Genomic DNA, 12,653 nt, shown 5'->3' with positions numbered 1-12,653 from the left:
TTAAATTTTTTTTTCTTTTTTTTTTTTTCAATTATAATCATCATTCGTTTTGATATTTTTATCATCGATTTCTCTCTTTTTTATTTATTTATTTATTTAGTATTTTTTGATTACTCACGAGAACGAGATTCTGGTATGTAATAAAGTAAAACGCTGAGAATCATGAAAGCAATCAAGGAAAGACGTTTAATTCGACCGATCCAAAGGAAGATACGAAAAGTATCATTCGAATGATCTGCAATGTAAAAAATGAGGAAGTCGGAATTGATGTTCTTCGTTACTTTCACTTACTGTCACCGTCGTCCACATTCCACATTTTCGCGTCGGCGCATTCCAATGTTACCGTGCCGAAAACGAAAGGTAAAAGTTTCCTCATAATCTCGTTGACGTCTGCGTGTGCCAGTTATTTTCTTAATATTTTCTTATATTTCTCTATTTCTATTTCTCTCCTTCTATCTATCCCTCTTTTTTTTTTTGTATTTATCCATTAACGTGGTAGTAAAGCACCGCGTTTCTTTCCAAACCACATCATCGTGCTCGTGGAAAAACTAACGTGGTAGAAGTAGGTGAACAAATTGATCTGACGGTTTCGTTCATATTTTCTTTCGATACGATTATCTTTGATTTCGATTGATCGATAGTACGAGACTACGTCATAAATTCGATAAAAAGGAAAAATCATTATTTATCTTCTAATTTCAAGCGCAACAGTAGCTAGATAATTATCGTAATATCGTAATTCAATTGAAAACAGTTTTATTGGGATACTAATATATTTTTTTTTTTTCTTTTTCTTTTCCCAATGAAGAAATTAATAATACGATCATAATTTAACGGGCTAAGCGTAAGATACATATCTTATATTTTTATTATGCTCCAAGTACTTTACAGTATAATACAAATAAAATGTTTTAGATAGTTCGACCATTAGCTAAAGTTTTTAACAAGTACATAATACGCGTAAGTATACATAATACATACGAGGAGGTATTTGGTACGAGTTAGTAAGAACATAAAAAGAAAAAGAGTAGTTGTCGGTCGATGTGCAGGGTACGCTAACAATAAGCAAAAGATACACGCTATTATCTAATTAATTAACTAATTAACTAACTACACACTATAGGGTTATGTGCTAGATTATTTAATTCTAATGTAACGTCGATTATTTCAATATCGGTGGATCGAAAGCTTACTTCTCTTTCTTCCTTTGTTTTCTTATTTCTTTTCTCATAATATAATCGTGATAAAACATCCATGAATAATATTCAAACGGAAAATATGTCATATTAACAAGAAGTAATATTTTCATATTAATCAACGCGAATGATTTTTCATTTTATTATATACTAAAACTACATTTACACATTTATACAATACGAAAGTAGCGACGTTTAATTAGAAGATATTAAACATTTTACAAAACATTTTTAATAATCATTGATAAAAGAAAACAAAGAAAGAAATATTTCTAATATAACAAATACAATATTGTACAATATAATAATAGTAATACAAAGGTGTACAATCAAATGATAAGAATATTTAAAAGTATAATGAGAACGGAAAATTAAGATACGCGCGTGTTGATATTGTGCGAGTTTTAAACGACGACAAAATAAAATTTGTTTGTTCTTGTTTTTTTCTTTCTTTTTTGCTAAAAAAATTCGTCGAAGCTCGTAAGTACGGATCTTTTTGTCACGGTTGTAACGCGTATGTAAATCGAACAAAGACGGATAAAACGTGAGATTCCTAACGATCAACGGTGATATCCCGCCAATGAAAACGGGAGGTCTTGCTTGATCGCAACTTTTACCAATGACGTGGAAAATTAGATTGGCATAGGTACGACCTTCGTTCCGCACGTAACTTAACGACTATTCACACTCACTTTCGTTCTTGGTATCCGTATCATAAGGACATTAGTGTCCCAATTCATTTTCTTTTTCTACTTTATTAATACTTCATGTTATCTCTTTTTCTCTTTTTTTTTCTCCTTTTTTTCTTTTTCTTATTTTTTTTGTTTTTTTTTTTCTCTTTTTTCTTTGCTTCTTTTCCAATGAATTTCCTTTTCACGCGTTATGCCCTATGCTACGATGAATCGAAATTACTTGACTTATACAAGGGATGAGGATAAAGCTCTATTATGCGATTGAATGGATGAGAATGATGGAAGGAAAAAAAAAAATATAAGGAAAGAAAAACGCGAGTTAAAATAGTTTTCACGCGTTATGCGCCTATGATTCTACGATGAATCGAAATTACTTGACTTTATACAAGGGATGAGGATAAAGCTCTATTATGCGAGTGGAATGGATGAGAATGATGGAAGAAAAAAAAAAAATATAAGGAAAAGAAAAATTCATATTAAAAAGGGAGGAGAATAGGACGCGAGTTAAAATAATCTCATTCGTAAGAATAAAAAGGATCTCTAAGGTAATGAATGAAGAAACTTAAGAAGCGCGGCGGGATTAACTTAAGGAACTAAATTAAAGAAAGTCCAATATTTGGGTTTTAGACCTTGTCGTGATTGTTCTGTCTCTATCTTTCTCTCTCTCTCTTTCATTCCGAATTAAAAAAAAAAAAAAGAAACAAACCGATTCTAATTAATTACCGAAAACTTGGCAGCTTTTGATCCCTCGGAACGTTACTTGTATCTATCGTATGTAAAAATTAAAATAATAATTTGAAAAAAAATTAAAATTAAAGACATCATCAATCGATGGGTCGATAAATCGGAAATTAAAAAAAAAAAAAAGAAAGATTTATAAGAACACAATTTTCTCTCGACAAAAGTTTGTCCGTCTGACAACGTCTACGTTGACAATGAGCGGTAATTTGTTGTTGTTGCTGTTTTTTTTTTTTTCTTTTTTGTTCAATATACTAATAGGATTAAGGATAAAATAAAAGATTGTTCGACAATAAACGCTAGATAATATCTACGACGAATCTGAGCAAGATAAGAGAGTAATCGGTTTCTTTAAATGAATTCTTTTCAAAGGGTATTATTTTTCATTCATTTACGCGGCAAAGTTGCGCTTGATTTTGTTAATGGCGTTGGTAAGATGAGTTATATCGGTATTAAGTTGAGAAAGAACTCCCTCCAACCTGTCGACCGTGTCGAGTACTTCGACGCGTTGCGTGTGCGGATTAAACCTGACCTCGAATGGTCTGCTCATGGCTGCCACCTGGAACATTCAAACGGAATGCTGTTTTGGTTCCGGCTTTTTACGAAAGTGAAACTTTAAGATTAATAAACGGTATCGTTGGTGCGATCGTTGATCGATCGATCGTTCAAAAATGGATCATTTTCAAAGAAAAATCTCATCATCGTTAGATGCTCGTAACGGCAAAGGACAACAAATAAAACTTACCCAACGACGGAATTTGTCTTTAGCATCCTCGAAACTTTCAGCGACGAAATAAATCGGTTGATATTCTTGATCTTGATATTTCTGTACAGCCGTGGTAGTTGGCTCGAAAGGTCGGTGCTCGCACTTGTCGCTCAGAGCATGAAGCAATTCACCATAAGCGGATAGGAGACCAGCACCGTAAGCTTTCACCTCTCCACTTTCCATACATAATCCAAATTCAACGGTGAACCAATAAATGGTCGACAATTTTTCGATTTCTTCGTCGGATGCGCCGAGCGAGGCCAAACCGATTTCTTGAGAAAATTGTGCGAAACTTGGATCGGCGAGAAGCGGCATGTGTCCCAACAATTCGTGAATGCAATCTCTGTTGATATGTCAAAATAATGATATTAATTGATACAGGTGAAATATCATTCTTTCCTTCGATTCGTCTATTTATCTTTAAAGTTAGTTCATTCATTTTGTTCGCGTAAAAGGGTAGCTTCGGAACGACGATAGAAGCTACAAGTATAACAAGCATCTCAAAATCAAGGGACGAACGATGAAAGAGAGTTCGCAACTGGGCACAAGTGAGTTATCAACGACATCGTGTCGTTAAAAGCCAATTAAAGTTCCATTACGAGCTTAGAGAAGCATAGTAATTAAGTTACGAGCTCGTCCCTTTCCCTCTGCTCGCCCCTCTCACTTTATCTTTCTCTCATTATACATACATATATCGATTTAAACTACCTCGGTGTTAATAATAGTAACTTTTATCGAAAGATATAATATTAATAACTCGATAATCTTATTTAGAATCATCTTCTTATCGTATTTATTATTAAAAAAAAATAAAAAAGGAAAAAGAAGAAACAAAAGAAATTATACTCACGGTTCAGGCGTGTGATAAGGGCTGTTGATATGGCGAACGTATTGCGTGCTTTGGAATACTCTGAAAGCAAGACTCGATAGGAAATCCCTGGCGGTAAGCAATCCAGCGGCAGGTCTCAAAGTAAATCCGGTATTCTTTTGAAGGAAATTGCTAACTTCTTGTAATTGGGGTATACGATGACACTCGAAGATCTTTTCTTCTTGAAGTTTTTTGAAAACTCTTTGATATTCTACGCAAGCGTGTTTAGGTACGAGATCGACAACGGTGTTGAAAACACGAGACCACGTCTCGTTTTCAACCTCGGTGTATGGGATGCTGGGAATTGGATCACCGTACTTGTAAGCGAATGCTATTTCAGCGATGACCTTTCTACGAGCACGATATTCCTTATCCGCAAAGCCAGGATGGTTCATATCGAGATCCGGTTCGTATTTCGTCATCAAATGATTGCAATTGTCTAGATCGGATGCGTGACGAGGGAACCAAGGATCCTTGACGCTGACAGAATTGTCCGTGAGCAAAGTAACGCCGTCCAATGATGAGCTTTGTCGAAGATTTCGAATCAATTGCAGGAGACATTGTTTCGTCATATCAACTTTCACCAGAACATCGAACTGAAGACCTTCCTTTTTCGAAGGTCTCGATTCAACGTGAGTGACCGTACCCTTGAAATTTTCAACGGTCTTTAGGATTCTCGCTAGAGAACTTATACCCTCGCGCAAACGTAACACGATTGCAGCCTTTTGCACGACGTTTTCGCTCTCCGGACTTTCAGCAATGGCTTTAGCCAATACAACTTCTTCCTCCGTCAATCCAACATCTGTTAAGAACAATGTTCAATCTATTTCATCATTGTTTCAATATTCAACATTTCCTTTCAATTGATATAATCGATAATATTCAAAGAAAGAGAATAGTATAAGTATATAACATTTCCTATTCGTAAAAGGGGATTCGACGAAGCTTAATAATAAAAATCTTCCTCCCTTTCATCAGCATTCTCGACACCATCAAGTGACAAAGCGGCAAGCTATAATAATCGCGTGATTCGTAGTCCATTTCCGTCAGAGCACTCTGTCGTCAGTTGCAGCAGTGGTGGTGATGCTGGTGGGTGCTACTGACGACGACAACGACGGCGGGGGGGTGGGGTGGGAGTGAGTGGTTGGAAAAGAAGTAAAGTGGTTCTCGTTGTCGGGCTTGGACGTGCCCGACTTCGCTAACAAAGATGAAAAAATACGAGAAGAAATAAACCGTATTATACTTTTACTTTTTTATTTTATTCTCGAACGTTGGGAGTTACTTTTCGTAACAACGTCATCGTCTTATATACGAAAAGAAGAAGAAGAAGAAGAAAAAGAAGAAAAAAAAAGGAAAGAATTTCTATAAAAGGATCTCTCTCTCTCTCTCTCCGTTTCTCTTTTTTTTTACTTTTATTTCTCTTTCTTTGAACGGTAATACGATTCTAAATGCACGAAGGAACTTGGATAGAGTGGCACGTTCAAAGCAATTCACACGCGAGTGAGTGTCGTGCCAGCACTTGACTCGACTCACTTTGGTCCGGTAAATACCCTCGACAATGACCCTCGCGTTTCACCCTCCATTTACCCTCCAACATGCTCCTCTTTCCTATTCTTCTTTCAATCTTAACACACTACTATCACAGTCTACTACTACTTCAATCTTAACACTACTCTATCGAAACTCGCTTCGTGCCAATTTGATTCAAGAAAATACTTCTCTGCAATTCCTTCAAATTGTTTCTATTTTGTTCTCTCGTCCATTTTTTTTACATTAGTCAAAATATGTCATAGACTTACCGTCGTCATAATCGTCGTCGGGTTTCCCTTCGCTATCCGAGGAGACTTCAGCTTTAGCTTCTGAAAGTTAGAAACGTAACGTGCTCATGCCAACGTGCTCTACAGGTATTTCTTTTTTTTTTTTCTTTTTTGTTAACAAATATTTGCGTCAAGTAAATTTACCTCCTTCCTTGCTCGCACAAATCAAAGTTTCTCCCTGTTCCCCGTCAACGTAAATCTCGGAGTGTCCTTCTTGATCTTGAGGATCGGCATTTGGGTCTGTTTAATTTTAAACGTGAAACGTGTGTCATGCAACATCGATACACCATTTTATTCTAATTTAAACTACTAAGTAATAACGTATAACATCGAAACTATATATACATTTAATGAACACAATAATAATTAAATAAATGAATAAATAATAAGTGAGAGAAAATTGTTGTATTTACCATTCGCTCGTTGACGTGCCTCTTCCAGAACGCTTTGTTTAGTCTGTTTCACGACTAATGTTTCGAAACGAGCATCGTCCACCAATGAACGACGTCGTGCCGGATAACCATTCTGCAAGAAAAATTTTCAAAATAATAATAATACGTAACCTGTATGTGTCATTGATTTCGTTAAAATTTTGTTCCTTCTAATCGATCGAAGAAGTTGGAAGAAAAGAAGACAACTTTTACGGATGAATTTAATGACAGTTGAAACGACACACGGCTTTTAACGCAAAGAACTTTGTTCTTTGAAAGTTAATGGGGTCCTTTCAACAAAATCTTTTTCAAAAGAAACGACCGATCGTTAACTATGAGAAGGATAAAAGAAAAGGAAATGAATTGTCCGAGAATCCTTCCTGCTGTTGCCGAAGGATAGGAAATGAATTAATCTTGACCATTGTAAGTAAGAAGCTCAAAGGGAGTTTGGTTGAGTTATCTGTGTGTCCCTTGCGGGCACAAGTGATCCGCTTTTCTCGGAAATTTTATCCTTCTTCTTAACTTTTCTTTAATCAATAAATCGAACGACTTAGAATAAATGATGTCTTAAACGAAATTTAACCATTCGTCGATAACGTGGATCTTTTTTTTCGGATCAGTCTTATGTTTAAATATCGTACGTTTATTATTAATTATCTGTCGCAAATAATGAAATGAATCTTTGAACAACGTACTAGAGATCGTAAACGAATTATGTCGGATTTTTTTTCTGGAAATAACGATAACGTCGAATGAAACTTGTTTTTTTTTGCACGGTGACGTTAATTAAATGCAGCTTAAAAAATGAATGAAATATTCGAGTAATTTGATTGATCGAAGTTAAGAATTATTAACTCGAGATGAAAAGTTACGGCTTTGGCACCGATTTAAAAAAAGAAAACGTTTAGTAATCGATCGGCAAGGTGTTGCTCGTCTTAAACTGGGCCAAGTATATACTTTGCCGGCTTACGCCAGACTGTTGCATCGTTAGACCAGGGTCATCAAAGAAGACTAGCGTAATTCTCTCTTTGCATTTATTTATTTCTTGCGGCTATTACCACGGGCCGTTCTTAAGTTATCCCACGTTCTCTCCCTTCGTTGAAAGTGAACAAAAAAAAAAAAGAAAAAGGAAAAAAGAAAAAAATAAGATGAAACGAGATCGCGGAATGTCGCGAATGACCTTAAGCAATTGTACGAGCCCCGGTGTGTGTCGAGGAGGCAGAAGAAACGGCCTCGAATCGAACGAGTCGAATAATCGTCGGGACGTAATGTGTCTAAGAAAAATTAGTTTACTCTTTCTAAAACAATTTCGTATACAATTATACTAATCGTTTGGAACTCGAGATGCAAATTAATCGATAATTATGACAATAAAATAAATAAATAAATAAAAAAAAAGAAAAAATATATAAAACATTAATTTTATTCAAATATGAATATATTATATTATTAATCGAATTAAAATAATAAAACACAAAAAGTGTGTATAAACTATGATCAAATTATAATCAACCGGAATGTATGCGACGATTACGATGACATTCTCGTGATCTAACAATCAAGCACAAAATTGGTATGATACGTTAGGTTAATATAGATAATAATAATTCATATCCAAGCTGACTACGGAAAGGAAAAAGAAATTAAAGAGGGAAAAAAAAGAAGAGAAAAAAAAAAGGAAAAAGGGAAAAACTTGTCAGCTCAAGGTAAGGTGAGATCGAGAAGCGCGAAAAAAAGAGTAAAATCGAACGAGCTAGATCACGGTGACAAGTTGCGCGATCGATATATGCATAATGTATCTCGAACGAATGTGGCTCACTGTTCAATCGACGTCGCCATTCGCGGGAGATGAAATTTTTCCTTCTATATTTCTCAAAGGCAATATTTTCCTTTGCTTGAGAACCAGAGAAAACACTATGGAGTGGCGGAGATTAACAAATGGAATCCGAACGATCGCGTTAGCAAGAACCGCTATTTAAATACGGTCAATTAACAGACAAGAATAATTAACGTTCCGACGGAGGTGTATATACGAGAATGCTAGTAAATTTAAATGTCCGTGTCCGGTATATAATACTCTAATTGATTTTTTTTATTATTATTATAATAATAATTATTATTATTATTATTACTATTATTTCTAGTTTTGCTTGTTATTTTTTATTTGTCACATTTTTTTCCCCTCTCTTTCTCTCTCTCTCTCAACTAGGCGAAACTATTTCTTTTAATTTGACTTTTGCAAAAAGAAAATAAAAGGAAAACGATAAGTCGAACCTTTAAGACAATGGAAAACATTTAACCTATCATTATCATTAGCCTTAGACATTATGTTCTCATATCTATAATACGCTCTAATTTATCACAAGTCGAACGAGACTGATTTTGCAACCGAGTTATACCAAATGTTCGCTGAATCGTGAAACAAAAAAATAGGAAAGAAAGAAAGAAAGAAAGAAAGAAAGAAAGAATAATTAAACCAGTGGATATCCCCTGTCCACCTGCGTACGATCACGATGTTTCGATGGCAAAGATACATCGAGATCTCGAATGTAACGAGCCAAGGTCATATATCTTAGAGCACCCTAGCAACCTGGCAAACTCCTACCGGACACGATCCGATCGGGTGGCCAGATATGGGCGCGAACAAGTTCCGTTTGAATGACTCATGGGTTCACCATCATTCTTGTCTCGTTATTTGTGGTGGTTCTGGTATACTACTGTTCGCTGATATGCTAGAAACTGATTCGAAATCTCGAAAAATCAATCGAGTTACTCGAGTTTCATTCTCGCGATCACCGAGAACGTCTAATCGTTTGTAACGATTTTCAAACCACACGTTGCAATGATTGCATACATATATATAATATTTTCGTATGTACACGTTGTTGATATTTGTATTCGTATTCTTTTATATATACACGCATTTATCTATCACTCAAGGTCCGTGACATGACTAAATACACGAGTAAGGTATTAAAGAGAACGCATGATCAAACGAGAGAGTGAGAAAGAGAAAGAGAGAAAGAGAGAGACATCACTAGTCGCATCCGCCAAAGCTATGTTACAATCGTGTTTACAATCGCGTCTACCAATCGTTAATCGTTCCTTTCCTTTCGCAATATCTAAAGGTTTCTTTTATTCTTTTCCTTTTCTTTCCTACCTATTTCTTTTTTTTTTTTCTTTTTCTAATATGTACTTCCAAGCAACGTCAGAATTTTCGATCGATCTTACGCGTGATTAAAAAATCTTCGTCATTATTTGACGAGAAAACAACGTTTTAGATCTCATTGAATTAGCCAACATTCTTCTAATTGAATGTTAATTTATTCTACAACGGATCTGGTCGTCGAACCGTAAAATCTATAGTACACATATTTACGGAAATTTTAAGAGATGTATTTTTATAATTCTTTTTGTTTCTCTTGTCTGTTTTTTTTTTTTTTTTTTTTTTTTTTTTCCTTATTATTCGACAATATTATTATGGTTTCTTTCCTCAATCGACGCGAATTGTACAGTTACATCGTTAATTATCGAAAGAGTTTCGTAGAATAACTTATTTGTTCGATTTGTTTTTCTTTTTTTCTATTTTTAACAAAAATATATTACGAACGAGACAGAGAAAAAATAGATGCCGGATAAATAATTGATATCACATACACACATATGTAATATTGTTGTTGTTAATATAAAATTCAAAAAATAAATGATCGTATCGACGTTTCCTCGTAAACTAAGTACTTATAATCTTACATAATTCATCTAGGTATCGATTAGTTTGATTATCAAGTATCTTTGTATGTATATGTTTTATAAAACCGATAAAATTCTATAGAATGAACTTGGAATTGTATTGGTTAGAAGTGTATTAGCAATTATGGTTGATTAGTCATCGGACGATAGGGTCCCTCGTTACGAATACGACTTTAAATAGAAGTAATTTAGAAAGATAAAGATAGGAAGACAATCGTTCGGTTAGAAAAAAATAGGAAAAGAAACCTAGGATACATTCGAACGTACATTATCATGTCTGGTATCGTTTATCGGACTCATCTACGGTCATTACGCGACTTGGACAAACATTGACGGACGCAACGGATGATTTTCTTGCCTCGTCAATGACGAGAATCTTTGTAAAGATAATATTATAATACGGTAAAAGGAAACGGTTTAGAAAATTGTATTATTTCCTTTTACCACGTTCCCCACGTGTGGATACGTAAGCGTATAGTTATTTATGACTATGTAAATTATATAAAATAATAATAAGAAAGATATTGGATTTTACGATATGACGATTTGTAACGAATGTTTTTTATAACGAGCATGAACCTTCGCGGATAGTTTCATTTTTTTTCTTTTTGTTTTTTCTTTGTCTCGTTTTTTTTTTCTTTTTGTTTTCTTCAATAGAGAAAATTATTCAACGAGAAATATCGCATATATCTCACGAGAATATTTATACAAATTCCAATCATTAAACGCGAACATATTTACTTTCTCTAATCGAATACACTTGATTTTTCTTTTGTATTTTTTCTTCCTTTTATTTTCATGAAAAGAATTTACGAGCGAAGAGTTTCACTTAAGTTGACAATATTGAGAGACGTTTATCCTGAGAAAAAATGGGTTATGTAAATGAAACGTTTTTTACGAGCCATACGAAACGTTACTCGAAATGATTGTATAAAAAAACAAGAACAAAAAAGAAAAAGAAAATAGAAAATGACAATTCTCAAAATAACGTAGATGCGAAGAATTACAGTTGCACTTCCCGAGTCGATCATTCCCGATGAGAATGCAACGACCGAGCGAATTTACACGCATTGAAATCTCCAAACTAACCGTTTCGAAATGCCGTTTAAACAACTCTAACTAATTCTAACGTTTCGTAATAAATTATCGTTTAATATTGTTTCTATCATAAAATTCCTACGATCTATCAAAATACACGTTATATATTTTTAAACGTTGTTATAAAGATTCGTAAGAGAAAAGAAGAAGAAGAAGAAGAAGAAGAAAAAGAAGAAGAAAAGAAAAAAGAAACTCAAAAGCAAATAAAACTCACCTCGATGCTGTAAGACTTCTTAATAGCGAACATTTCGCGATTCTTCTGAGCTGCTGCTACTGCCATTGCGTACTTCAAACTCTCTCCAATTATTCTTCCCAGGAAAGCTTTGAAAACGGATGATCTGTTCTTCCTCGTCTCTTAACTTCGTCTTATATTTCGTCGATAAATACCTTCGGCCTGATACGAATTACCGATAATAATAATAAAAATAATAAAAATAATAATATCGCGAAAGGAAAAAAAGTGACAAACTACGAACAAAAAAGTAGTCTCGAACTTTGCTATCGTTTTTTTTCCCCTTTCCGACAAATCGATAAATCGTTTTATCCTCACTGCCTATTAGTCGACAAAGGAAACAAAATTTACGAACGGGGGGAGTCCGATATCTTCAGTCCTATTTTCCAAAATTCGATTTGGATAAAATAATCGAGATTTGACGTTGTTGATCGAGCTAAAATACGTGTTTGTTTTACTCTCGACAAAAATGTTTCGATTATTTGCTGGCGTGTTGTCCCGTTTTAAATTTTCTTTCTTCTCAACTTGGAATCCCCCAAAACAAGTAAAGTTCCTTGTGCAATAGACGAATACGACGATGATATATTGAGACACGAGAAAGATAAGAGGAGACCGAAAACTTGTCTTGTTTGTGTCTCTCTTTCTTTCGTATAAGCCCTCTTTGGACGAAGCGTACAAGCGAATGCGTCTACGGGGCGGATTGCCGCGGCATATAAACGTTGCCTCCCTTCACCGCGCCAGCTGATGCCGGGGTCAGGGGTGCCCCCACCCCACCCCACCCCACTCCACTCCACCACGGGGTTTCGGGTGGTCCATCGACTGCAATCTCGCAGCAGCTACCGTAACCACCACCAACTTCTACGCTCCGGCGCATCGCGTTTCTCCTCCCAAACCACTCTCTTTCTCTTTCTATCTCTCTCTCTCTCTCTCGTCCTTCTAATACGAGTACTTTCCATCACCCTTTTCCCTCACCCCCACCCCACGATTCTGTAGGACTCCCCACGACAATCGTCTCTCTTTTTTTACGCTAATTCTGTTTCTTTTTTCCTTTTCTCTCTCTCTCTC

General features: G+C 35.2%; 1 protein-coding gene across 2 annotated transcripts; it reads right to left on the bottom strand.

The window, feature by feature from the left end:
- Nucleotides 1-2,551: 2,551 nt before the first annotated feature.
- On the bottom strand, nt 2,552-12,324 carry LOC122514164 (tyrosine 3-monooxygenase). 2 transcript variants are annotated; one of them, XM_043630829.1, is made up of 7 exons: nt 11,571-12,324; nt 6,491-6,602; nt 6,222-6,317; nt 6,060-6,119; nt 4,243-5,062; nt 3,372-3,735; nt 2,552-3,185 (listed from the first exon to the last, which is right to left on the bottom strand). In XM_043630829.1, the coding sequence occupies exons 1-7, from the start codon at nt 11,634-11,636 to the stop codon at nt 3,018-3,020; spliced, it is 1,686 nt and encodes a 561-aa protein (XP_043486764.1). In that variant the 5' UTR covers nt 11,637-12,324; the 3' UTR covers nt 2,552-3,017. The 2 variants fall into 2 exon arrangements, with proteins under 2 accessions (XP_043486764.1, XP_043486765.1); XM_043630830.1 differs by lacking the exons at nt 6,060-6,119; nt 6,222-6,317 and having other exon boundaries at nt 11,571-12,323.
- Nucleotides 12,325-12,653: the final 329 nt, after the last annotated feature.

This window comes from Polistes fuscatus, unplaced genomic scaffold (assembly GCF_010416935.1).
Source record: "Polistes fuscatus isolate 324 unplaced genomic scaffold, CU_Pfus_HIC Scaffold14, whole genome shotgun sequence".
Lineage (NCBI taxonomy): Eukaryota > Metazoa > Arthropoda > Insecta > Hymenoptera > Vespidae > Polistes > Polistes fuscatus.
The sequence above is the reverse complement of the archived record's forward strand: the minus strand, read 5'-3'. Positions and strand labels throughout refer to the sequence as shown.

Bases quoted from the DNA above. Each gene is read 5' to 3' on its own strand.
- LOC122514164 (XM_043630829.1), bottom strand. From the start codon at position 11,636: ATGGCAGTAGCAGCAGCTCAGAAGAATCGCGAAATGTTCGCTATTAAG. The intron at 5,063-6,059 runs GTAAGTCTATGA...TGTTCTTAACAG, and splicing joins CGACGACGATTATGACGACG to ATGTTGGATTGACGGAGGAA. The intron at 3,736-4,242 runs GTGAGTATAATT...ACATATCAACAG, and splicing joins CCTTATCACACGCCTGAACC to AGATTGCATTCACGAATTGT.